Source organism: Eublepharis macularius, chromosome 2 (assembly GCF_028583425.1).
Source record: "Eublepharis macularius isolate TG4126 chromosome 2, MPM_Emac_v1.0, whole genome shotgun sequence".
NCBI lineage: Eukaryota > Metazoa > Chordata > Lepidosauria > Squamata > Eublepharidae > Eublepharis > Eublepharis macularius.
The window spans coordinates 207548888-207576801 of record NC_072791.1 but is presented as its reverse complement, the minus strand read 5'-3'; the positions used below and the strand labels follow the sequence as shown (position 1 = coordinate 207576801).

At 41.9% G+C, this 27914-nt stretch overlaps 1 protein-coding gene across 1 annotated transcript in view; it reads right to left on the bottom strand.

The window, feature by feature from the left end:
• Positions 1-27914, bottom strand: part of ABCA12 (ATP binding cassette subfamily A member 12) — a 165105-nt gene that overhangs the window by 58003 nt on the left and 79188 nt on the right. The window contains exons 19-28 of the mRNA XM_054971557.1: positions 25300-25439; positions 24686-24805; positions 16342-16432; positions 12887-13066; positions 10617-10932; positions 7163-7277; positions 4287-4616; positions 2889-2958; positions 2654-2788; positions 950-1105 (exon numbers count right to left, since the gene is read on the bottom strand). Coding sequence (XP_054827532.1) covers positions 950-1105; positions 2654-2788; positions 2889-2958; positions 4287-4616; positions 7163-7277; positions 10617-10932; positions 12887-13066; positions 16342-16432; positions 24686-24805; positions 25300-25439 — 1653 coding nt within the window. The remainder of the gene's footprint in view (positions 1-949; positions 1106-2653; positions 2789-2888; positions 2959-4286; positions 4617-7162; positions 7278-10616; positions 10933-12886; positions 13067-16341; positions 16433-24685; positions 24806-25299; positions 25440-27914) is intronic.

Here is a 27914-nt window from a genome sequence, read left to right as displayed (position 1 = left end):
CACTCTTCTAGACAGATTAGTGCCTCACCCAGGGCAGTGAACAAGTTAGTGTTGTTATTATCCCAACAATACAGCTGGGAAGCTGGGGCTAAGAGGAGTGGCTTACCCAAGGCCACCTACTGAGCTCATGGCAGTAGTGGGATTCGAACCAGTAGAGTGCTGATTCACAGCCAAACCACTTAACCACTGTGCTACAGCAGGATGACACAACAGACAGTAACTGTGTGAAATGAAAAGAGAGCAGCATCTGAATATGATTTGGCTGGCCTGTGGAGTTGTGCATTTGAGTTTTGTTCTACAGCTAGGAAGGGACAGGTGCACATGCTGGCTACTCTGCCACTTTTATGTGTCTCTAAGAAAGGAAAAACACAGTAGCAAGTCAGCTCTCTGAATTAAATATGCAGAGATACAGATGCGTGCTACGGTAGCCAACAGGCCTGGAGACAACATATCCAATCCCATTAACAGAGGCTTAATGGGATGTTGTTTACCAGCAATGCTATTTACCTCCAAGACATGAAGAGCTTCCTACTTATTTTCACACATTAAGCTTCTACATGCACACACGTGCGTGCACGCGCACACACACACACACACACACAATCTATCTATATTGCGGCAACTTTTTTTACGTCTTTAAACAAGAAGCATATTTATCTAGCAATCTGAATCTGGCCCTCCATCAGATGTCAAGATGGATTTCATGAGAAGATTGGCTTATGAACTGCCTCCAATCTGAAACCTAATTAGCCCCCGAAGTGAGAAGAATCTGAAGGCAAACATATACTGGGTTGTCAGAAGCGGCCTTTCAGTTCATGCATCGTGTTACCTTTTCATTCAAGATCACAGCAGAACTTCATATTTTGGCAAATACCAGCCTTCACCCTTTCAGGACAGACCTAAGGTAAGTAAATCTACAACTCTCTGTGCTAAAGGGGAAGATACATACACATCTTCTCGGGGAATGCCGGCTCTTTTCTGAAGAAGAAGTTGGTGAAATGAAGGCCTTTTCTGTTTCCATTCCATAATGGGATGTAACCGTAGCGCTCTTCCCAGTAAGATGGGAGCAGTGGAAAATACCATGGGGCTGCCATACCATACTTTCCTGGGATTTGTGAGAAAGAGGGTGATATCTCGATTAGGTCCTGTTTTCAAAGTCTACAGCAGATTGGGTCACTTTGGTTCTAAACATTTTTTACCTTTGTACCTTTATCATTTCAGAAAGCAAGGAGTAGACAGAATAGTGTGCAAGTACTGCTACAATTCTAACCACACTTCCCTGGGAGTAAACGCTATTGAATAAATAGGGCTTCCTTCCAAGTAGATCTGCTCCTTACATCACCTTTCTGTTTCCAGGTGTGTTTATCTGTTCATAAGCTCTCAGGATGATGTCAGTTTAGGCTACTTGGCTAGAGCCCCTGTTTTCAGGAGTCTTAATTCTGAGAAAGCCATCAGGATGTCTCAACAGTGTCCTAGAATGGAAACCCCACACATGCAGTCCTAGATTTCTATAGGATACTGCCTATGGAAACACACTAGGGAAGTGGGGAAATATGGGGGAACTACAGCTAAGGGCCAGAGCACATTTTGCAGTCACCACTGGGTGTCACCAAACGCTTATAATCCATCTTGGAAATAACACTGGCGAATGCAACCTGAGAGGAAGGTCATTTCACAGGTGAATGTTCACTCACATGTGCAAACCACTCCCTGGCCGTTTCCACACAGCTTACCTTGTTGTGGAAAACAGCGAAATCTCGCATGAAATCTCGCGAGAAGACGCTGTTATCACGCGAGAAGACGCTGTTATCGCACAAGAAGACGCGATAACAGCGTCTTCTCGCATGATTTCACGCGGAATTTCACTATTTTCCACAACAAGGTAAGCTGTGTGGAAACAGCCCCTCTACATGGCATGCAGTCTCATTGGGTGATAGGTAAAAGTAATTTTTTAACAGCAAGATTTGAATCTAGTGATGCCTTTTTTCTCAGCTAAGAGGGTGGTATTGTAGGAAAGGGATCCCAGATGTTTCGCTAATGAGTTAGAAACCATAGATTTCACCATTATGTTGTCTTACATATTATCTGTTGCTTTAAATATGTACTCCTATATCCTACCTGCGCTTTATGTTGTTCATTGTAAGTCCTAGAATCGATTAGGTTCTGTTTCAGCAATTCCTCAACCCCATATTGGATCCTTGCTAATACCATATCTTTGTAAACTTATATTCTTTTACCCCATGACATTCTTTATGGAAATGTTCTTGACACTGTATGGAAATGCCTGCCTTTGTCCTTGCCACTAATTGTACTAATTTCACACTATGTAATCCACCTTGAGTCTCAGTGAGAAAGGTGGAATATAAATAACATAAATAAAAATAAATAAAACAAAGACGAAGATTTTCGTGGTTAAAACTTTTAAGAGTCAAAGCTCCCTTCTTCAGAGCTTTGACCCTTGAAAGCTTATACTCTGGAAATCTTGTTGTTCTTTAAGGCACTTTTGAACTCGAATCTTGCTGTTCTACTGCAGACCAACATGGCTACCCACCTAAAAGTAATTTTTTAAGAGTCTCTGCAGTGATTATAAAGCATACATTATTGATACATTCCTTTAATAAAAAAAAAAGAGCTCTCACGTTATTCCGCTTACCTGGAAAAACATTCCTAATGTACCATCCCAGAATGAAATAAATAAAAGAATCGATCAGAATTAGCCAACACATCCAGCTAAAGTTAGTGTTGTCTCCTGTCATAGGCGATTTATACACATTATGCCACTGAAGACCTACAAAAAATACCAAGGACAAAAACTGCATTAGCTTATGACAGTGATTGCTTCAAGGCTACCCAGGGACCCACCTCATGCCTAAACAGAAGACACATACCAACACCTTGCTCTTCATAGCGGGCGATATACTGGCTGGCATAGCTGAACGCAGTTGGAGACAAAAGGCTCTAAAAAAATAAGGCAGGGGGAACACACTGAAAGGCTGTGCGGACACGTACCCCCGGCTACCCCAAGTATACTACAGTATGTTCAACAAAAATATAAATTAGAGAAATAAAATCATGCCGCGCAGTTCAGCTAGATATAAACATTATGGTAAAGAAGGGGGAAGAGGTCTTTCACAAGAGCACAGGGAAGTACTACAACAATATTATTTCTCTCTTCCTTTCTTGTTCCTCCCAGGAACTCAAAGCAGAATTCATTCTCTTCTCAAAACTATCCTAGGAGGTGGGCTATTTAGGGAGAAAGGAATTCGTTCAATTGGCTGCAGAGTGAGCTCAATTGGTGAGCCAGGATTTAAACTTGGCACCCCGTATTTAAGCCACTTGTGCAGTGAGCTCCCAGTCACACGGTCAGTAGACATCTTTGATGTGATCTACAGTTGTAGGTTTCATAAATACACAACACATATATCCTGGAACTAACAGCCTTTGCTCTGTAAGTGCATGCCCTTGGATATTTTGATTCTGGTTATAACTCTGCACCCTGCACATTCTTAAAACACTGAATTCTGGACAGGAAAGGCAAGTGACAGCCTCTTGCCCGAGGCCTCACAAGAACCAATTGCCAGTTCTGGATGAGGTCTCAGTGTGGGACAGCCGGGGCTTTTTTTCAGCTGGAAAGTGGAGGAACAGAGTTCCGGCACCTCTTGAAAATGGTCTCATGGCTGGTGGCCCCACCCCCTGATCTCCAGACAGAGGGGAGTTTAGATTGCCCTCCGCACCGCTGGCACAGAGGGCAATCTAAACTCCCCTCTGACTAGAGATCAGGGGGTGGGGCCACCAGCCATGTGACCATTTTCGCCAAGGGCAATTTAAACTTTTAAAAACTCCCCCCTTGTTCCAGCTGACCCAAAGTGACATCATTGGCCCTGGGACCATGCATACGCTTTGCGTGCACACGTGGTACCAGGGGCACCACCTCCTGCCAAGAGTTGCCCCCTGTGCGGGCAACCCACTGAGTTCCACCACCTCTTTTCCCAGAAAAAAAACCCTGGGGACAGCCAAAACAATACCTGGGTCTTATCTGTAGCAACAGAAACAAGCAAGAGTCCAGTAGCTACATCTGAAGAACTGAGCTGTGACTCACAAAAGCTTATACTCTACCACAAATTTTGTTAGTCTTATAGGTGCTACTGGACTCTTGCTCTTTTCTACTGCTACAGACAGACTAACATGGCTACCCATCTTGATCATGTCTTATCTGTGGGCTTAGACTGCCCAAAGAAAGAAGACAGGTCCTAGGGCCAGCATTATAACTCAAGCAGAAAATATACCAGTAGGCTCTTCACGGAGAAGCTGACATGGTTCTCAACAACAAGCAACACGATGAAGGGGAAGAAGGTTAGGATGTAGACGAGGCTTCCGACCAAAGCAGCAATGTTGGTGTTGTTGAAGAAGACACTGATGAGGTAGCACATGGCGATGACGGAAAAGCTGTAATTGGTGAGATACAGGAACAAGATCGCAACGTTGCTGTGGGGAAGGATATTCCCCACTTTGAGAATCAGGATGAGGAAGGAGACCGTGACGAGAAGGAAGGAGGCACACTCCAGGAACCAAGCAAAGAAATGGCTGCTGGAGTTGACGCCCATCATCTTCATGTACTGCAGAGAAAAAAACAAATGTTTATTGAAACTACTCACTCACCAGTCACCACGTCTTCCCCTCTATCAGCACAACAGGCAGGCAGAGGAAAGCTGGGTCCAGTTTCCTTCCTGTTTCCTGTTTCCTTCCTGTTTCCTGTTTCCATGTGCCATTTTGCTTTATTACTGATTTGTGTCATTGTATCGTATTTTATTGTTTTATAATATTTTATTGGGCTTCTGGAGATGTGATAAATTTCATGATAAATTTATCTTTTAATAAAGTCACATACTAAGTATAATTTTTGAATTTGTTATTTTAGCATAGATTTTAGTATAGATTCTATTTGTGGGAAGAGCCTGTGTTATCCTTTCAGTTCCTCTATGAGTATCATACTTAGTATGCAACTCATTCCCTTCTGGAGAATCTGTTTGTGCTGTACATTGTGGATAACTACTCAGAAGCAAAATATTTCATTGAACCTGATGATTTCTTCTTGAAAAAGGAAAGCTACCAGCTACCCATTGATTATTTGGAGTATCTTGCACCATTATTATTCTTGTCATGATTGATGAACTGTTTTGGGTTTATTAAAAAACTCTTTTTCATAGCAATATTTCATTAATACACGTCACTGCAATAGTCTTATACAGTAGCAGACATTATACACTGGAGATTTAGTACAGCCATCAAAAATATCCTTTAAGAAACTTGGTGGGCTTTATATTAGTTCATACACAGTGATTTTGATTCAACTGGTTCTTTTCACATCATGGTCTTTTGTTGTGACTTCCTTCAAGGTGTTCAGGACGGTGTACACACCTGTCACCGCTCCTCCATTTTACCCACCCAACAGTATGGTAAGTTATGCTGAGAGAGACTGGCTCTCCCAAGATCACTAAGCAAACTTCATGGCAGAGTGCAGACTTGAATTTGGTTCTCTGAGGTCTTAGGCCAACCCTCTAACCACTACATAATACTGTTTTTATCTATAATTAGTAGCTGAAACCATAATCCAAAGAGTGCCTTAGCAAGGGAATTCTAGAACTCCCCCATTTTTCTCTTTCTGAGCACAACTGCACAGTTTCAAAAACAATGGCAAGAATCGACACACTGTGCATCATCAGATCTCGAAAACATAGTAGACATACTATGAAGAAGTAATGGGAGAAGTTGCTTTAGATCCCAAAAAGGGACTGTGTAAGGAAAGGCCCAATGAAGCATCAGCTACCATTTCTAGCCAAACTGGAAAACTGCCATGTTGGAATGCCTGGCCACCAGGAGGGTTCAGAGGAGATGTGGAGAGATCCATCATGGACGGATCAGCAGTAGATCAGTAGGATTTGAGTCCAGTGGCACCTTCTTCAGTATCTGAAGAAGGGAGCTCTGACTCTCGAAAGCTTACACCCTTAAAATTTTGTTGGTCTCTAAAGTGCCACTGGACTCAAATCCTGCTGATTTACTGCAGACCAACACGGCTACCCACCTGAAACTATCATCATGCATGGGGCTTCCAGCAATTTCCCCCCCTCTGAAAATGAAGTGCGTGAGCACTCAATATGGACCAGGACTATGGCTTAAGTAGAAGGGGGCTTAAGCCTCTCTCTGCACCATCAACCTAACCTGAAATGCACCAGAGAGACATTATTTGCTTCGTGTTAATGCATGTATGTGCTTTCCAGCAAGGCAAACACTGACACCCTGAGGCAGTTTCAGGTGGGCAATACTGCACAGGGGGTGGGCTTAAACCTCCCAGCACACCATCTGCTTGAACCCTGAGAGCCAAGCTACAAGTGATGCCTTACACAGGTTGGACACTTGTCAGCTTCCCTCAAGTTTTGATGGGAAATGTAGGCATCCTGGTCTTGCAGCTGTAATGGAGATCCAAGCTGTAAAACCAGGATGCCTACATTTCCCATCAAAACTTGAGGTAAGCTGACAAGTGTCCAACCTGTGTAAGGCGTCACTTGTAGCTTGGCTCTGAGTTTGCCACCAGCAAATGTTTTGTACTATCACACACTGAAATTGTTTAACCAACTTCTTCAACTAGGGATCATTTTAAATTTCACGGCTGTATTGGTTTTCCAAATGCGATGTGTCTATTGAACTGTAAGACTTTAAGGGAGATTAATCTGGAGATTGGCAAATGGCAAATCCTGGAGCTCGGTTACTGGTTCTACACTCTTGGGGTCCTCCTGGCCCCCTGCAGCATCAACCTCCCACTTTGAGAAAGGAGGCCTTTACGGAGGAGACTAGCCTGTATCTTCACGGCACTCCCCATAGGCTTTGTATGCCCCTGATGGGGGGCATACCTGGCTCGTCTCTGCTTTGTTTGGAGAGGCTTATCCAGCGGCAATTCCCAGCTTATTTGCTTGTCAGGGCTATTTGGAGAAGAGCACAGTTTGCCAGTGAGCATGAGCGAGCCACGGAGGAGCTGGTGCTGCCAGCTAAGACTGTAGACAAACTCACAGGTAGCCATGATCTACCCTAAGGCAATCCAGATCTGCAATGCAAATCAGATAATATCGCTTCAGGGCACGGTAAAACACATCACATTTCAGACTACCTCATAAAGCCGCAGATCTTTCTCCTGAACAAGCTTCTTCACAAAAGCGGCAATGAAAAGTACCCAGGCAGCCATCAGAGTAAATGGAAGCGAGTAGGTCACACTAGTCAGGAACCTGCGAAAAGCAAAATCATGATCTAGTTACATGAAAAGCGTGTTGCATTAGGGAGGGATAATTAACATGATTTTCAAAACAAAAGCTGAAAATGCGTGTTTTCTCTGAATCGTGGCATATCATTAAAAACACTTCTAGAAACTGGTAAACATTTTCCAGGGATGTTTTGTCAGAAGAATGACGGAAGCACAGGCTCTTCCAGTCCCCATGCTGAACCGTTTGTTTTCCCTGCCTGTACACAGATTCACACAGGGACATTTCCCCAGTTCAGCTCAATGCAGAACAGCATGCCCTGTCGCTCTGCTGAACCAGTGTATTCAATCTCTCCCCATTTGGTAGCACACTGACTGCTCTTCTGGCAAGCAATACTAACAGGAAAATACAGCACCTGAGCTCTCCGAAGAGAGGAGTCTGAACAAAGCAGAGCTCCTAACAAGCACTCCTATGCGACTTAGCCAGCAACACGGCAACTGTTTCCTTGAATAATTCAGAGGGGCTTCCAAATAATACACAGATGGGACTGTGCTGAGAATTATGTGAAAAAAGATCTTAAGTGATTCCGCACACATTGGTTAATGCACTTCCAATCCTCTTTGTAGATCATTTGGAATGGATTTATTCGTGTGCGGAATGAAAAATCCACCTCAAACGATTGATAAAGTGCATTGAAAGTGCATTATCCAACGTGTGCGGAATCACTGCTTGAAAGGGGCACTTCATACACGTTAAGCAGTGCAGCTCCAGAGGGTGAGGCCCTTCCCTCTAGTCTTTGCTTCCGATACCAGGGCCAGTGGAGGATGCCAAATACCCCAGGAGGTTTTATTGTGTGTGCCCACTTGGATGTGTGGTTAGAGGAGCACTGTACAGCGAGTGAGCAGCAGGCTCTGGTCCTGCCTCCTCCATTTATTTGGTTGCCAACCCAAAGGTGAGTTTTTCTTTATTCCCTGGGAAATGGAGGATCTGAACGCTCTTGCTCCACTGCTTTTCTTTAGGATTTTTTTTAGTTTTATTTGAAAAGAAAAATAGAAATGACAATAGAAAGTGCATAGAAACTTAAACAAAATACAAGTACTACAACAGAAAAGTATATTCAAAATATGTGGCAACACAACTCGCTTATGAGATGGTTCTCTTCTCCTTAATTACTTATACCTAAAATTTAGTATCAATAGTTTTTAATCAGTCATCTCTTCCATATTTTATGCTCAACATTTTAAAGATCTCTATATTACAATTACAATCTCTATATTACAAGAGCCTCGTGGCGCAGAGTGGTAAGCTGCCGTACTGCAGCCCAAGCTCTGCTCACGACCTGAGTTCGATCCTGGCGGAAGCTGGGTTCAGATAGCCGGCTCAAGGTTGACTCAACCTTCCATCCTTCCGAGGTCCGTAAAACGAATACCCAGTTTCCTGGGGGTAAAGTGTAGATGACTGGGGAAGGCAATGGCAAACCACCCCATAAAAAGTCTGCCAAGAAAACGTCGCGATGCGATGTCCCACCATGGGTCAGTAATGACTTGGTGCTTGCACAGGGGGACTACCTTTACCTTTTACCTATATTACAATTAATCTGTTTCCATATTAACTACTCTTAATTTTTCTTAGCTTCAAGCTACATAATCAAAGAAATCTTTCTACTTTTCTGGAATTCCAGTATTGGTCTATTACGCACATAAGAGTTAATCTAGCCATAGACGCATAACTGTACAATTTATCTATCTACTCAGACATATCAGGGCAAGATTCTGTCTTCCGTTTTGCTGCATATAGTACTGCGAGAGCACTGCTTTTCCTTAGTGAGTGACTGGGCAGCTAACAGACATACTGCCTGAATTTGTTCTCTTGTTGCAGGCTGAGGTTCTGTGTCACCCTTGCCTGGCAAAAACCTGCTCCTCACTGCCCCCTCCCACCCCCTGGAAACTGAACCCTTGTGTGGGAGAAGCCAAGGCCTTTCCTCTGCCAAGTGAGCGGTGGAGGAGCTTCGGGGGGGATGACTGGGTGGACCAGCTTCCTTCTCAGTCTGTTGGCCACTCCAAGGGGAATGTGGTTACAGGAGTGGAATTCATGCTTCCCTCTGCAGAGCTCCCAACAGTGTGTTAGTTTTTCAGCTCCTCCTGGGAATATCACTCTCCCCTCTGGCAAAGGAGGCTGCATTTCCTAAGCTCTGTCCCTTGTCAGGTTCCTGTGTAGTTGGGGGCAAGTGCAGATTAGAGAGGCATGTGGCCACAAGTTGCTTGATTGCTTCCATATTGGGGAGGGGGGGAATTCTGCAAGCCACTCAGCAATCTCAGCTCTTTTTCCTTGCTGAGAGTATGCCATGGCAAGCCAGAGCTGGGGCTTAGGAAACAGCTGCCACTCTGCAAACACCATCACACACCCTTGGAAATAAGGTGCACTGAAATGGGTCTTTTATGCATGTACATATGTGCGGTCAAGTTGCAACCAACTTATGGCAGCCACAGCAAGGGGTTTCAAGGCAAGTGAGAAGCAGAGGTAGTTTGCCATTGCCTTCCTCTGCAGAGTCTTTCCTTTTTGCTTAGCTTCAGGTCTGACAAGAGGGAGCTATATCATGCCACCTTCCCTCCCAATGGGAGTTTTAGGGAACCTGAATTAATGCCACAGGATCCATTAGTGATGTTTTGGGGTTACTTAAAGGGTCTCAACAGAGACAATTGATTGTGAACGAGTCAGCAATGTCCAAAGTCATAGTAGACAAACAATGGAAATCAAGCATTATGCCAACTGCGAATAAATGGCTCATTAAGATGGGGAACAGACTTTATAAGAACAGATGAGCAATTAGTGTAGCATTCATTTTCAATTGGTCAAACAATGTCCCATTCTGAAATAAGAAAAAGAACACATTTTCTCAATTTTTTTGGTAAAAAGGATGATAAAAGCATAAAATATATGGTTATGTTTTTACACAGTGATATGTATAACTTTACTCCTTTACTGTAATCTGTAAAAAAAAACCCGTCCTGTTTTTAGCAAATGTCATTGGTACAGTGAAAAAAGAGACATGGGCCGTTTCCAGATGGCTTACCTGCACCCGGAATGTCGCGCCACGTTGCGGGGAAAACACGATATTTCGCGTTTTCCCCGCAACGTGGCACGACGTTCCGGGTGCAGGTAAGCCATCTGGAAACAGCCATGTTTGGTTAACCCTTAGACAAGAATGTCATCATGTAGTGTCATAAAACCTCCTGTTTGTTGGTCATTTATCTTTCTCGACAGTCTGGATTAAGGAATCCTCTTACTACTGGGGAAACTCGAGCGCTTTTTCTTGTCTTTAAAAGGTTCCTCCTTTTGCTGTTCCTAACTGAGTTAGGTACTTACATGTCTTTACTGTAGCAAGGGTAGGGAGTCGCCTGAACTTGTACCGCTATATCTTCTGCCCGTTTCCCTGTCTGCAATTCGATGATTGCTCTTTCAAGGCTGTCCTGCATATAGACAAAGGCCCGGCTGTAGATTTGGCTCTGTGAGGCTGAGTTATGTGGACCCACCGTCCAGATTTTTTCTCGGATCCTTTTTGTCGTTTGGGAAATTTTGCTGCTCATTCGAATGGTGTAATTGACCAAGGGTGGGAGGGAAAGATTTCCAGGGGTTGCTCCATTCTTCATTTGGTTGTCTGAAGGCAACTTGAAAATAATACCTTTTAAAAGAGAAACAAGACTGACATTTGCCTTTTACAAATTTATACTTGGACATTGTTAAGGCTCGAAGGAGAAAGGTTTGGGCTTTAAAAGCTTTGCAGCTGTACCTACAAACAGGTTGGATGCTTTTCTTAATGCTGATCAGAAAGTTCCAGCTTTCCCATGGAACTTTGCCCTTCAAATGATATACGGAATTGCCTTAAAATCCAACCCTGATTCCTTCTCGCCCAATCCTATTTCCGTCTCGGCATCAAGACGAAGGCCAGTCCTATCAATCCCCCAAGGGGGAGTTTTCAAGCATCTCTACAAGAAGACTGAAAACCAGCTGAAAACCTCCCGGATCAGACATAAGACACCTTAATCCCATTGAATTCACTGGAAAACAAAGGCTGCTTCAGGCCTAGCTGTATATAATTCATTAGGATCTCTAATTAATTAAAATTAGAGATGGGCATGAACCATAAAAAAACCAACCATGTGGTTCGTGGTTCATCGCGTTTCATGAACCACAAACTTTCATGAACCTGCCCCAGTTCGCAAACCAGTTCATTTGGTTCGTGAAAATGTCACTTCCAGGCCAGCAAATCACCACTTCCGGGTCTGCAGAAAGCCCATCCCCTGTTGCCTAGGAAACTGATTGATCAGCGCCAAGCTGTCTGCAGTGACGAACTGAAAAATGAACCAAACGAACTGCCCTAAAGTTCATGGCGGTTCATCAGAAATGGGCTCTGATGAACCACCGGTTCACAAACCATAGACCAACTTGGTTCATGCTGAACTTTGCTTCATATTTCAGTTCGTGCCCATCTCTAAATAAAATACATTTAGCACAAGGGGTTGTAATTCCAGAGGGATAGCCGTGTCACCATCAAAATTCAACAGGAGTCCTGTCATGGATAGTGCTAGAACTATAGAAGTTGCTGGATATGACTAAGAAAATCATAGAAAATGCATTTGCAGACAGAAACAGGGCTAACCTGGACCCACAACATGACATGAAACAAAGGGAGTCTAGAAGCCTACAACAGGAGAATCTTGGAGAGGGGCATGAAACAGAGGAGTAACACTGAGTAACACTTGTGTAGATTAGAAGAGTTGTTTAAGTCATACAATATATTCAATGTATTAAGGCCCAGGTACAGAGGGAGTCTGAGGGTCAATCTAGATGTTACTTCTTTATGAGTTCACCACAGAGCCAACCCACGCTCTGCGAAGTCACATAGCCGCTCCAGGGAATGGCTTCTATTTTAAAAAGGAGAGGACAAATGGGGAGGGGAGAAGGAATGTTGAAGGGAAATGCAGCAGATTGGTAAGAGCAGATGGTATCAAGGGCAGCTGTGACTGGTAGTGTGGCAGAGTGGTTTACATACACTTTAATCTGGCTCTTGTTAAATGGCAGGCTGACGTGGGTGGAATCCTGTGCATGTGAAAAGTTCTAATTTAGTGGCTCAGAAGTGAAAGCCTGTTTGCATTTCAAAGCATTACAGGGAATTAAAATCACAATCTGAAGACATAACTAGCTTAAATTTATGTGCATCAACCGGGTTTCTTCATTGAATGCTGGGAGATCTGGGCTGCTGATTTGTTCTTTAAAAGCAACCTATACATACATACATAAATCTTCTTTGTGGTTTTTTAAATAAACAATCTGTTTCACTGATGTCTCAGTTCTTCTCATGGCAGCAAATCCAAAGCCTCTACATTCACTCCTATAAGAACATCTAGCAACTGAGGGGAAAGTTTATGTTTATATTTCAAGGCAAACCTAGTTCCCCAGAATTATAGGAGGATGTGTGGGTTCCCTGAGTTGGAAGAAAAGTCCTATATCACAAAGGCATTGTAAATTAGTTGCAGTAAAAAAAAACAACCTTTATTTAAACACCTAATTTTCTTTCTGGCAGAAAATTATTTCATTTCAGCAAATGAAATTAAAATTTAGGTGACCTTACTTACTTGCAAAAAGCTCGTTCTTCAAAAATAGCTTTTTCGCCACCATCTCAAGTTCGTCTATAGACCTCGCAGGTAGGATGCGATTAAACAGCACACAGGAGGAGACATTGACTGCTAGTTCCGATAAGATGTCAAGTTGATTTATGATGTCAGCATTATTTTGCAGTTCCAAACGTATATCATCTGGGAAAAAACAATTAAGCAAGAAGCGAGTAACTATTGTGTTATCCCATTGTAACCCTCCTCTGGAAGTCACTAGAAATCCTTAAAATTAATAGGAGGTAGTTTACTAGGATTCTAGGACAGAATCATGGCTCTGACCTGGATAGCCCAGGCTAGCCTGATCTCGTTAGATCTTGGAAGCTAAGCAGGGTCCGCCCTGGTTAGTCCTTGGATAGGAGAGCACCAAGGAAGGCCAGGGTTGCTACGCAGAGGCAGGCAATGGCAAACCGTCTTTGTCCATCTCTTGCCCCTACGGTATCATCGTAAGTCAGTTGTGTCTTGACAGCACTTTCCACCACCACCCTGTGACTGCAGAGGCATGAAAAAAGGTTACTCTAGCCCCATCCCCAGCCAGAAGAACCAATAGCCACACACTAGGGAAAGACTAGCCTGGGTCCCTCCACTGAGCAGAGAAAAGGCAGGAAGAACCCAGATGTGAAGAACAACAGGAAGCTGCTGCTAGTCAGCGGCACCACCTATATTCAACCAGAATGCCAGCCAGGGGAGAGGATGTTGGCTGTAGCTGGGCATGCCATGACAACAGAACTCTTGGTTGAAGAAGGATCCCACTGTATGCCCTCCCACAGGGGTCATTTCGTAGAAAAAGAGCTGCAGGAACTCATTAGCAGAACTCATTAGCATAACTTATTAGCATATGCCACACCCCTTGACATTACTGAAAGTGTGTCATTAGCATAACTGGTTTGCATATGCCACACCCCCTGACATCACCTATCCTGGCTGTTTCAGCCCCAATCCAGGCCGCAATGGGCCCAAAATGGCCGAAAATCAGGTGGGTGGGGCCACCTGACATGTGACCTCTTTGGAGAACTACTGGAACTGCGTTCCTGTGCGTTCCTCCTCAAAATGAGCCCTGCCCTCCCATCATTCATCCCTCCATTCCTGCTCCTTTGGCCAGCCCTAAACAGATTGAGACCAAGCCCAAGTGAAGGCGTGTAAGGCCCATCTCCACTATCTGCATAATCTCAGCACTCCTAGTTGTTGTCTCCTTCACCCTGCTCCCCTGATACAAACTGGGGCCCAGGGCGCTTTCTATTTCAAGGTGAAAAATACTAGAATTTACAGTGTCCAGTCTGGTCTCCTCTTTGAATGATGCAAATCTTGTGAATGATGCAAAACACAGGAAGAATATAGGTGCTCTAGAAATGTTGTTGTTGTTAATATTATTTAGCTGTTTGTTATCTGTACCACCCAGGGTTTAATTTATCACGTTTGAGTATGTAAATGGATGGGACAAAGATTGACACCTCAGAACTGGCAAACCACTGGTGCTGATGATTAGCCTTTCTTTTTTCCTCCTCTCTTGTCTAATTGTGGATTTCATTTCATAGAACAGAAGGTCTCCTCGAACTCTTCAAAGCTGTGCTCCTATGATAGAGTTTATGTATTTCTTTTCATGCCTATTAGAGGAGGAGGCCAGAACGGTCCGATCCAGGAGCCAGAAGAATTAAGGAAATACGCAGCAGATGCATCTTTGCTACGTTTGTTTGGAACATCCAGAATCAGTTTATTGTAAAGTGACACAGGAGCGAAGGTTAAACAATCCTGATCATGTTTACTCAAGAGGTCTTTCAGACCTGAGTTTCATCTGCCTCTTTCACCCTTGCCGGTAAGCTACTCAGAGCCAAACTACAAGTGACGCCTGACACAGGTTGGACACTTGTCAGCTTCCCTCAAGTTTTGATGGGAAATGTAGGCGCCCTGGTTTTACAGCTTGGCTCTCCATTACAGCTGCAAGACCAGGATGCCTACATTTCCCATCAAAACTTGAGGGAAGCCGACTAGTGTCCAACCTGTATAAGACATCACTTGTAGTTTGGCTCTCAGGCAAGAAACATAATAGGAACACACTACAGGTTTAAGCAGTCCATAAAGCCACAGCTGAGCAAATCTTTGCTGCTGGCATGTGGGAGGCCACATAACATCATGGCTCTGGTGAGTCAGTAAAACAATCCTGAGATCAGTTTCATTTGTTCAGTGTTTATGTAAATGTTTCAGGGCTAGTTTTACTCAGGATGTTTATCTACAAATATCCAAGTTTTATAGCAGGAAAATCTCTCTCTGAGCAGCCATTACGTATGAATATCACTTTTTCTCTGCAAGCACACACTCGAGAACCCAGGGACAATTGCTCTCTCCAGTGCACGCACATGAGGCAAAGAAGACAGTCAAGGTTTGTGACATTTCATGAGGTTCAGAACACATTTGTGGCCTGACTTTCATAGCAGCATGCCACGGATCCACTGGGCCTGCAAAATGGAGATGTTCTGCCAGGTCTACGAGAACGGTAGAGTAGCTGCTGGACCCTTGCCTGGTCTGCTCCACTTCCAAAGCCTAAGTGAAATCTGTTGTGCCTACCCACAGTGGTAGGTACTGAAGTTACCACCCTGCTACATCTTAGAGGTCCTTGTTGAACTGTGTTTTATTGTTTTACTGTTTTATATGGTTTTAATTTATATTTTATAGTATTTTATGGAATTTATATATTGTTGTAATTGCTGTTAGTATGATGTTGTGACTTGCTCTGAGCCCGCTTGCGGGGAGGGTGGGAGATAATTGACTCTTAGAAATTGACTCTTAGAAATTTAATTGACTCTTAGAAAGTATTTATATTCCATCTCTTGAAATTCAGAGCAGTAAAAGCTGCAAGGACACCAAAAAAATCAGAAGTGTCCAGCAACAAGTGAAAAGTAATACATAATTAAAACACAAAGTTAAAAGTGCAGCTAAATCTGCCCAAATGGTTATCCTCCATCAAATGCCTCTGGAATAAACTGTCTTGTCATAGAATCCATGCATGGCAGAAACTTGAAAATAATTCTGTAGGAGCAGGCACTAGGGAATTTGGGGAGTTCTGGAAGAAAATGGCTGATTCCGCACACATTGGATAATGTACTTTCAATGCACTTTATCAATCATTTGAGGTGGATTTTTTTGTTCCGCACAAAAAAAAAATCCGTTCCAAATGATCTATAAAGAGGATTGGAAGTGCATTATCCAACATGTGCGGAATCACTCAATGTCTCACCCTGGTCACTAAAGAGCCATTCATAATTCCTGTCCCTTTTCTCAATGCATTGCCAGCCCTTTTGTCACATTTACAAGACAAGCCCAAGGCTGATCCGCTTATTTTTTCATATACTTTCACTCGCAGATCTTCTTACATTCCCACACATCAATAATTCATCAGTGAGTTAACATGTACAATAACTTACCCAATTGGTTAATTTGGTGTAGAAGGTCAACGGCATCCAGCTTCACCATGAGTTTGATGAAAACTTGCACAAAGGGATTCCGCAATGTATTCTACCAAATGACAAGATAAATTCCCTTCAGCAAAGAAAATCATGGGTGTTTAGCCATATTTCAAAACTAGAATATAACACAGTAACCAGAAGTTTCCTTTGTATCATTAACGAGTATCAATTTATAGAGAATATAAGATCTAAAGCAATTCTTTCTCTAACAAGAATCAATTTTTGAAGGTATAAGATCTAAAGCAAGGGAGCCCCGTGGCGCAGAGTGGTAAGCTGCAGTACTGCAGCCGAAGCTCTGCTCACGACCTGAGTTCGATCCTGGCAGAAGCCGGGTTCAGGTAGCCAGCTAAAGGTTGACTCAGCCTTCCATCCTTCCGAGGTCAGTAAAATGAGTACCCAGTTTCCTGGGAGTAAAGTGTAGATGACTGGGGAAGGCAATGGCAAACCACCCCGTAAAAAGTCTGCCAAGAAAACGTCGTATGAGATGATGTCCCCCCATGGGTCAGTAATGACTCAGTGCTTGCACAGGGGACTACCTTTACCTTTGCCTAAGATCTAAAGCAGCTAGCAGCATCATACAATTTCAAAAATTCAAAGTGCAGAAGTGCTTATAAATTCCTTTTTCAAAGTGCAAGTGCTAGCTTAAAGGAACCACACCTTCCTAAATCACATAAATTTCATACAATAATTTCATACAATAATTTCATGAACTAAATACAGTAGCAAAATACAGAATAATCCAGATTTCAGTCTCAGCAATAAGCCTTCAATAAATACATCACAATCAACAATTAATGCATATATAAATTAATAGTAACTGCAATGGGTTTGCTAGCGAGAGAATCCCGTTTCTGTGGCATCCTGAAAAGTAAGCTTGGTGGTAAGGGCATACTAATGGTATTGTCCACCTTGAGTCTCAATGGGAAAGGCAGATGATAAATCAAGTAAACTAATCGATAGGACTTCCGGTTTGGGATTCATGAAGGTCTGACGCAGCTCCAATCGCGGAGCTGACCGGGCTGCTGTTTAAGCGGCTGGTGGGGCCAAATTTAGCCCGCGGCCGACTGTTCTCAGGCGGCAAAGAACAGGCAAAGAACGCTCGAGCACCTCAGGGCGCGTTGATCTCGGGCGAAGGGGGGTCCTACGCAACGGATCCTCTCCCGACCCTTGAGGTCCCACCCTACGACAGGTCGGCTACGATCTCTGCGGCAGTCCTGGGGCCAATGCGGTTGGCATAAGACCTACATGCCCAAGCTTCAACAGGGGAAGGAAGAGTGGATGGGAATCTAAGATTGAAACAGCGATTACAACCCTTGGAAAGTGGATTAGATGGTAAAGATCACTATCTTCTGAAACGGGACAGATGGCTAAAAGTAAAGAAGAATTAAAGTAGATTTTTAAACTGCAACAGATTAAGTATAAGGAGGGGAAGACCCGGCAAGAATTATATTAGAAAAAGGACTAAGTTTAACGAAGTTATTAAAGAAATTGGACTATTGTTTTGAATACTTGCGGTTATAAGGAGATATCAGGCTGTGAGAAAGTTTCATCATCGCGAGAGCTACTGTGGGAAGTCGGGAAACAGGAAGTACGTAGTAACAATAGAGTTGCTGGAGAGAGGCGGCCCCTGCCAGAGGGCAGGAAGAAGGGAATCGCCATCTTTGAAAGGGGAAGAGCCGCGGCTTCAGCGAAAGAGGAAGTAAGCCATATTGGATTACAAAAATCATAGAGGAACCATAGAGAAAAGACGCCCGACATTTTGGACTCTTTAAAAGTTTTTTTTGGAAAAGACCGGGATATTTAAACTAAAAGGACACTAAATTAAACGCCACGGAGCTAAGGAAGAGAGCGGACTCGTGGGAGCGAGCCAAAGCAAGCCCCACGATGTCGAAAAAAGAGTGGCAATCGGCGATAGAGAACCTGGACAAAAAACTTTTAGAAGTGATTAAAGAGCTTAAAGACATGAAACCGGAATTGGTGAAAGAGGTTAAAGAGACAGTGAAAAACGAGCTGGCAGAAGTGAAGAAAGGTATGGAAACAATGCAAAACGACTTGCAAGGAACACAGCAAAGAGTTAAGGTAGTGGAAAGCGTGGTGGAGAACTTAGCTGATACGCAACGAACAGAGATGAGGGTGATGAGGGGAAGAAGGGCGGTTGCGGAAAGTAAACATATGGAGAAGCAGCTGAGGTTTCGCGGTTTGCCGGAAGTGGAAGGAAAGACAGCTCAAGAACAGATTACTGAGGTGTTAGCTGAATACCTGGGAAAGGAGGAGGAGGAAGTTGTGGCTATCCTAGACGTGGTATATCGTGTAAACTCAAGAATTGCGACCCAGAGGAAACTACCAAGAGATGTGATTATGCAATTCACGACCCGAAATATGAAAGAGAAGATTGTGACTAAACAGTTTCAAGACCCATTGGAGATTGATGGCAAGACGATTATTATTATGAAGGAATTACCTAGATTGGTGTTGTTAGATCGGAAAAAATATAAAGCTCTAATTCAGATTTTGAAGGACATGAAAATAAGGTACAGATGGGAATTACCAGAAGGAGTGTCCTTTGAATTTGGAGGAGTGAAAAAGCGTATTAGATCTGAATCAGAGATGGAGCAGTTTATAAGGGACAATGAAAAGGACTTACCAGTAACAAGATTATGATCATGGAGTGCAAAGTTTTATCTTGGAATGTAAATGGACTTAACTCACCGAATAAGAGAAGAAGCATTTTCCACTGGCTATTGAAACAAAAATGTGATATTGTATGTTTGCAAGAGACTCATATCAGAAAACAGGATGCAAAGTATTTAAAATTGAACAAATTGGGTAGTGATTTTGTAGCGGCCTCTAATAAGAAAAAAAGGGGAGTGGTGTTGTATATAAAAGAGGAGCTACAACCAAAGTTAGTAATGAAAGATGTGGAAGCCAGATTTTTAGCAGTGGAATGTATATGGAACTTAAAGAGAGTACTGGTAATTGGAATTTATGCACCTAACGGAGCAAAAGAAAGCTTCTTTGAGGATTTGAGGAAGCAATTAGATGAACTTTCTTATGACCAGATAATTCTTGCTGGAGACTTCAATGGAGTGACAAATTTGGAATTAGATAAAAAGTCAGTAACTGCACAAAAGAAAAGAGGACTATTACCAAAGACATTTTTTGAATTGACGCAACAGGAAACTTTAGAAGATGTATGGAGAAGACAAAATCCCAAAAGCAGACAATATACATTTTTCTCCGCAAGACATTCTATGCTATCGAGAATTGATATGATCTGGGCCTCAAAAGACTTAGCGTTATGGACTAAGGAGGTGGAAATAATGCCGATGGTAGGCTCAGATCATAACCCAATTATGTGGAAGTTGGGGAAAAGGAGTAAAAGGAAAGGATGGAGAATAAATGAGGATTTGCTGCAAGAGGGAGAAAATATGGAGATGTTGAGAAGAGAAACAAAGTTCTTCATACAAAACAACATGAATAGAGAAGTACCAACCAACAAGGTATGGGACACCTATAAGGCAGTAATTAGGGGCATATTAATGGACTTAAATGGAAGAGCCAGGAAAAAAAAAAGAGGAGAAGAGACAGGAGATTATGGAGAAAATAAAAGCCAAAGAAATACAATTAAAGAAAAGACCAGGGAAAAAGAAAATCTACCAGGACATTAAAATTCTTCAAGAACAGTTGACAGCAATGAATAACAAAGAATTGGAATGGAATCTTAAGAGAATGAATCAAAAGGCGTTTGAAGGCGCAAATAAACCTGGGAAATATTTGGCATGGCAACTGAAGAAGAGAAAGGAGAAGAAAATAATAAATAAAATATGTGAGGATAATAAAGTGTACCTGGAACAGACAGCCATTAGTAGAGCCTTCTACAAATTTTATGCTAAATTGTATAACAAAAAAGAGGTGAATAAAGACTCAATAGCGAAATACTTGGAGAAAATGAAGCTCCCAGTAATTTCGGAAGCTTGGAGAGATAAACTGAATAATGAAGTAACGGATGAAGAAATAAGAAAGGCAATACAGTCAACAAATCTGGGAAAGGCGCCAGGGCCGGATGGACTTACAGCTAAATTTTATAAGGTAATGGCTAATGAACTGGCACCATTCCTAAAAGAGGTGATCAATGGTGTGTTAAAGGATCAACGGATCCCAGATATCTGGAATGAAGCTAATATATCATTGATCCCTAAAGAGGGGCAAGATTTGACTAATGTGAAAAATTATAGACCTATATCGTTACTTAACAATGACTACAAAATCTTTGCGAAGATACTGGCGGAAAGAGTGAAGGGATGGCTTTTGGAAGTTATTGAGGAGGAGCAAGCTGGTTTTTTGCCAAATAGACAAATTAAAGATAATTTAAGGACAGTTATAAATGCTATTGAATACTATGATAAACGTTGTGATAAAGAGGTTGGTTTCTTCTTTGTGGACGCTGAAAAAGCGTTTGACAATTTGAACTGGGACTTTATGTTTGCCACTATGGAAAAGCTACAAATGGGAGAAAGATTCATAAGAGCAGTAAAGGAAATCTACAGAGACCAGAATGCAGCAATTGTGGTGAATGACGAGGTGACTAAGAAACTGACTATAGGTAAAGGAACAAGACAAGGTTGCCCGTTGTCTCCGTTGTTGTTTATTCTGGTATTGGAGATATTGATGATACAGATACGACAAGATGATGCAATCCGTGGAATAAAAATAAAGGACTTTTCCTATAAGGTCAGAGCATTTGCGGATGATATAATGTTAATTGTGGAAGATCCAATGGAGAATATGCCAAAAGTGATAGAGAAGATTAAGGAGTTTGGAGATTTGGCAGGATTTTATATTAACAAAAAGAAATCAAAGATACTATGTAAAAATATGACTAAGCAAAAACAACAATTGTTAATGGAAATAACAGACTGCGAAGTAACAAGCAAGGTGAAATATTTGGGAATTGAACTGACTGCAAAGAATATAGATTTGTTCAAAAATAACTATGAAAAATTGTGGACTCAGATAGAGCAAGACCTGATTAAATGGAATAGACTGAATCTGTCATGGTTGGGAAGGATGGCAGTAGTTAAGATGAATGTGTTACCAAGAGTGATGTTTTTGTTACAGACAATACCAATTATCCGAGACTCCAAGCAGTTTGAAAAATGGCAGAGGAAAATATCAGACTTTGTTTGGGCAGGCAAAAAGCCTCGAGTGAAAATGAAAGTGTTACAAGATGCAAAAGAAAGAGGCGGAATGCAACTGCCCAACCTAAGACTTTATTACGACGCAATTTGCTTAGTGTGGCTGAAAGACTGGATGATGCTGAAAAACCGGAAATTACTGGCCTTAGAAGGATATAAAAAAATATTCAGATGGCATGCATATTTATGGTATGACAAAGTAAAAGCGAATTCTATGTTTTTACATCATTATATTCGGAGAAGCCTATTCACAACTTGGAAGAAGTACAGAAATTATTTACAAGAAGGAATCCCCTCATGGGTGGTTCCATATGAAGTAATAGATCCGAGAACTGTCGATAACGAACAACAGTGTTTAACATATAAGGAGATAACCTGAATAGAATTTTCCAAACCCAAAATAAAGACACAGGACGAGTTATCTCCAAATTATGATTGGTTCCAGTATAGACAGATTAGAGATCTTTATAATTCGGACTGTGCGAAGGGAGGGATAAGAATGGAGAATTCGGAGTTAGAACAGACACTTTTACAAGAGGACAAGAAGGAAATTTCTAAGGTATACAAAGTACTGTTGAAATGGTATACTGAAGATGAAATAGTCAAAGTACAAATGGTGAAGTGGGCTATAAATTTCAATAAGGAAATAACAATGGAGGCGTGGGAATACTTGTGGAAGAATACAATGAAGATCACGACATGCACTAATATTATAGAGAATGTCTATAAAATGATTTATCGTTGGTATATGACACCAAAGAAAATTGCGCTAGGGAATTTGAACACGTCTAACAAATGCTGGAAATGTAAAAAGCATGAGGGATCTTTATATCATATGTGGTGGACTTGTGAGGTAGCTAGGCAGTACTGGGGGGAAATAATAAGAGTAATAAGTGAGATTTTACAATTTCAAATTAATAAGAACCCAGAACTCCTGCTACTGAACTTGGGAATGGAGGACATTCCAGCACAATATAGGACATTGCTATTTTACATGACAGCAGTGGCTAGACTTTTGTACGCGCAAAAGTGGAAAGTGCAAGAAGTGCCAACTATTGAGGACTGGATTTATAAATTGCTGTACATGGCGGAAATGGACAAAATGACAAGGAAACTGAGAGACCTTGATCCAGGACAGTTCAACACGGATTGGGAGAAGCTGAAACAATATTTAGTGAAGAAATGGGAGGTGGGAGGAGAACTGTGGCAGTTTGAAAATTACTGAAATATAACAAAAGTAGAGGGAGGTGACTTTACTGGGGGGCGAAGAGTTAAATGAGAATTTCTAAGCAAATATTTTATTAGACTACTATATATAGTATTAAGTATAATAGGTGTTACTATAAGAATTATAATGATAGAAAATAACTAATTATAAGGATAGATTAACTAATATTATTTTTGGTAAAAATTGTACAATGTACTAAATTGATCGAGTTGGTTTGGAGGTATATATGGGTCAAATTGGTTGACTATTTTTGGTTGCATAATGAAAGATCAATATAATTATATAATTAAAACAGTATGAAGATAAGACATGTAGAAAAAGTAATATATAGAGTATAAGTTAAATTGGTTGACTTATATTGAATGTACTGTTTATAGAAGTATTTGAAATTATGCTAAATGAGGGATAAATTGTTTGTCCCATATTGAAGATGGGATTATAAAATAGAGTACAGAGTACCAAAAATAGTTAAAGGATTATTGTTAAAAGAAAGGTATTATTTAGTTATGTATTATTATTATTTAGCTGTTAAAGTAAGTAAGAAGACAGAAGGAACACTGTGCTATATAGATAAGCTTAGAAGAAAGTGAAAGTTTATGTCTGATAGATAGAATAAATTTAAAATGATTAAGGGAAAAGGGACAAGGGGTTGGAAAACTGTTGGAAGTCAACAAAAGGGGGGGAAGGGAGGGGGTTAGAATTGGGAAAAAGGGAATTGATTGTAATGTATAATCAAATGATATCTAATCCAATAAAAATTTTATTAAAAAAAAAAAGTAAACTAATCGATAAAGAAATATAACTTTAGAGGGCCAGGATAACCTTGGAGGCTTTACCATCTAGAACAGCGAGTGGGGACTTTTTTTTATTTACTTTGTTTATAGCCCACCTTTCTCAAGCTACAAGTGACGCCAGACACTTTTTTTAACATGTCAGGGATGCAATTTTACCTGGGAACTGTAGCTCAAAATAGAGTTATATCCCTAGTGCAGGGCAGCAGGGGAGGGGAAGAGCTCTTCCAAGACAGTTTTCAAAGAAAGAGCTGCATGAGATCACTGGGGGAGAGGAATTTTGCAATCATTTTCTTGCAATCTCAACGGAGAGATGAACTACCCGCCCTTCCCCTCCCCTGCCTCCCCTGGCTAGGGAAAGGGTCTCTCCATTGAGATTGTAAAAAAACAATTTTAAAGTTCCTCTCCCCCAGCGATCCCGCACAGGTCTGTCTTTGAAAACTCTCTTTGGAAAGCTCTACACCTCCTCTGTCTTCCTGCACTAGAGACATAACGCTGTTTTCAGCTACAGTTCCCAGGTAAAATTGCGTCCCTGACACATGTCTGGTGTAACTTGCCGCTTAGCCCTGAGACACAAGGGAGGAGTATACTCTAAAAATGTTGATGGAATGTCTCACTTGCCAACACTGTATTGAGAAATTAATGTGGGTTGACGTACAAATCCTGCTCCTGTGAGATCTATGGTACAAAATTCAATTTTCAAATAAGGAAGGCCGGATAAAAGGACATGAAGTCTCCAGCCAAATAATTTTGATACCAGTTTTCTATTTATAGCTGCCATTCGCCTGGAGGCTGTCTTCCACATATGTGGAATGAGATGCTAATAGCAAACTTAATCCATTCTGTAACTCCATTCTCCATGTCAAGAGGAAACTATTCCCCACTTCCACATGCATTTTAAGGTAATTCAGTGCAAGGAGCTTATTCTCTATACTAGTAAGTTCCTAGATAAGCTCAGCATAGCTGGAATCTTACTCTATAGGATATTTAACATAATGATTCATCAGACTTGCAAATAAATTAGCGCAAACTGGAACACACACTCAAGACCCAATACATTAACAGGAGGGAGAGTAAAATTTTCATACCTTCAGTATGGGAATGGTCTGATTTAATGCGGTCAGCGAATTCATGATCAATGGTGAATTGTCTAGCCACTCCTGGGATTTATGTGCTAGGTCAGCCAGCAGCTTCAAAGTTGAATTAGACTTAAAGGATTAAAAAAAAAAAACACACACACACAGCATAAATTTAATAGTGAGAAATTCATGTCTTGTCAATTAAAAGAATTAAAGAGGGGAAATGTTTAATACGAAGTTCCATTCTTAGTATCAAGATTGCATGCATTGATGACTTCTGCACAAACATATCAATGCTATTCAACAGTAGTGAAGTTATAAAAACAAGCTAATGTTGCCATTACAATATCAGTACGAATATAGTGGAGTAAATTATTTTTCAAACTTTTTAAATCTTTGAATTTGCAAGGACCTTTCAGTGGTTAATAATTATGAGCATGAGCTGCGGTCTCTGTAACACTCTTCCCCAGACATACCACATAGTCTGAGGGCAGATTAACACTGTGGATTCTGCTGCTTCCACAACAAAGCAGAGTGGGGGAAACCTTCTAACTGGTGTTTGCTGCCAGTAGTTAGCATCTCCTAATCATTGAGAATATTGCTTTTAAGGAGTGTGGCCTTACCTTTCCCATGATGGCTCTTGTTTCAGGGGTGTCTGGTGTATACAAAATCTTCCCAAGCAGCATGGGCTTGAGGAAAGACCAAATTAACGCCCCAGTAGGTGTCCTAACCAGGTCCAAATAGAATGATAAGCAGAAAGGAGCTGCAAAGAGATTGGGATGGGGGGGATTAACACACATAAAACAGATGCATGAAGAAGGAAACAAATGCTGTCATAACCTGTTGCAGAATCCTTTGGAAACCCTCCCTCCACACATTGATGGGATACCTTTTGACAAAGCTAATAGTCCCCAAAGATCTCCTGTAACACAGAATCTCTGCACAAGACATCTTACATGGGGACGCTCAAGTATAGGCAACACAATGTTAGCCGGGAAGGGTAGTTTAAAAAAAAACAGAGCCTTCAGGTTTATTAATTTCATCTCCCCCTCTCAAAGGGAAGGTGAAATTGACAGAGCCTTTGGGGAGGCAAAGATGAAATTAACAACCCTCTGAGATCTTTGGCCAGCTCTGTCTTTTTAAATGACCCTCATGTAAAGAGGTGAAATTGACAGAGCCTTTGGGGAGGCAAAGATGAAATTAACAACCCTCTGAGATCTTGGCCAGCTCTGTCTTTTTAAACTACCCTGGTGTAAAGAGGTGAAATTGACAGAGCCTTTGGCTCTGTCTTTTTAAACTACACTACCCAGCTAACATTACATCTCCCTTCACTAGAGTGTCCCCACGTAAGATATCTTGTGTACAGAGACTCTGAAACTCAATTGTGAACAAGAGTTGTTGGTTCAGGACTACCATGCTCAGTTAACTTGATATCACTGACAATCTCAATGGCTCTCTTGTATGTGTCTCAGTTACTTTTTGTATAAATGCAGCAATGATTTAGTACTAGTAACGGTTTTTCCCTGTAAGAGAAAGGAGTGCCAACATTCTCTTTATCCTACATCAGAATCTCAGGGCTAGGAACACAGAAGGTTAACTTCATGAAGTTGAATGTAGCCAAGACGGAAGAGATGTAAGTGGGCCACTCAACTGCTTTGGGGGATGTTGGATTGTTTGGGGCCAGTGGAATACCTGAGACCTTGTCGCCGACTCGTCTGAAACAGATATTGGTTGAACAATCACTTTAAAATAAACAAAGATACTCTTTTGCTTCAACATGTCTATTTTAAAAGTACTGCTGTCTTGCAGAAGGGAATATGCTCCTCAACAACCTCACTGGGTCATGTACAGAACTGGAGTTATTTCTGAACCAGAATTCCTTCCAAAAAAGTGGCCAAGGCTGGCAACACTGCTTTCACAGGTGTATCATGTGCCAATGATTTCCTCAAAATCATTTCCTACTGACATATTTAATCAGTAACTAGTTCCTATGGTGACAAACTAGGTATAATCCAGGAAAAGTGAGCATTGACTAGGGATGCCAGAGGTATCCACCAGGTGTGATGGATGCAGATATCTTTGTTTCCCTGATACAGGCAATTCCTGAACTGTTCTTATCAAAGAATCATAGAGTTGGAAGGGGCCATACAGACCATCTAGCCCAACCCCCTGCCCAGTGCAGGATCAGCCTAAAGCATCTCTGACAAATATTCATCCAGCCTCTTCTTGAAAACTGCCAGTGAAAGGGAGCTCACCACCTCCCTAGGCAGCTGATTCCACTTTTGAACTACTCTGACCGTGAAAAAGTTCTTCCTAATATCCAGCCGGTACCTTTGTGCATGTAATTTAAGCCCATTGTTTCGGGTCCTACCCTCTGCTGCCAACTGGAACAGCTCCCTGCCCTCCTCCAAATGACAGCCTTTCAAATACTTAAAGAGAGCAATCATGTCCCCCCCTCAATCTCCTCTTCTCCAAACTAAACATTTCCAGGGCCCTCAGCCTTTCCTCATAGGGCTCAGTCTCCAGACCCCTGATCATCCTCGTTGCTCTCCTTTGCACCCTCTCGATTTTGCCCACATCCTTTTTGAAGTGAGGCCTCCAGAACTGCACACAGTACTCCAGGTGCGACCTGGCCAAGGCAGTATACGTCTGAGTCTATCTATTTACTTTCTGTTGATGATTGTCTGCACATATTCTTGTGAAAGAAATGTGAAGAGAGGATAAATGTATACTGGAATTCCTGAGTCCGGAGGCATATCAACAATGTAGGGACATCTGAGAGAATTGGAGAGGCACAGTGGAAAGGTTAAGAAGTAAAGGGACAGGTTTTGTATATCTCTAAGAGCCTTGCTACAAGTGACATTTTACACGTGAAGGATAAAGGATCATTTTCACAAGTCTTTCTGGGAACTGAAGTTCCTCTCCCCCACCCCTTTTCCTTCTGTTCCTTCCCCTTGCTGCCTGAAGAGACAGAGAGAGCCTACGGCAACATCAGCTTTTGCAAATCGTCTTGCTGGGGGGGGGGGAGGGGAATGCTCTGGAGAAAGCTGAGAAAGTTGCAGCTGCCTGCCCCCAAAGATCATTGAGAGCAGGCTTGTGACTGGAGGAACGATTTGCAAAAGTTGCTGTTGCCGTAGGCTCTCTTTGTCTCTTCAGGCAGCGAGGGGAAGGAACAGAAGGAAAAGGGGTTGGGGAGAGGAACTTCAGTTCCCACAAAGACTTGCGAAAATGATCCTTT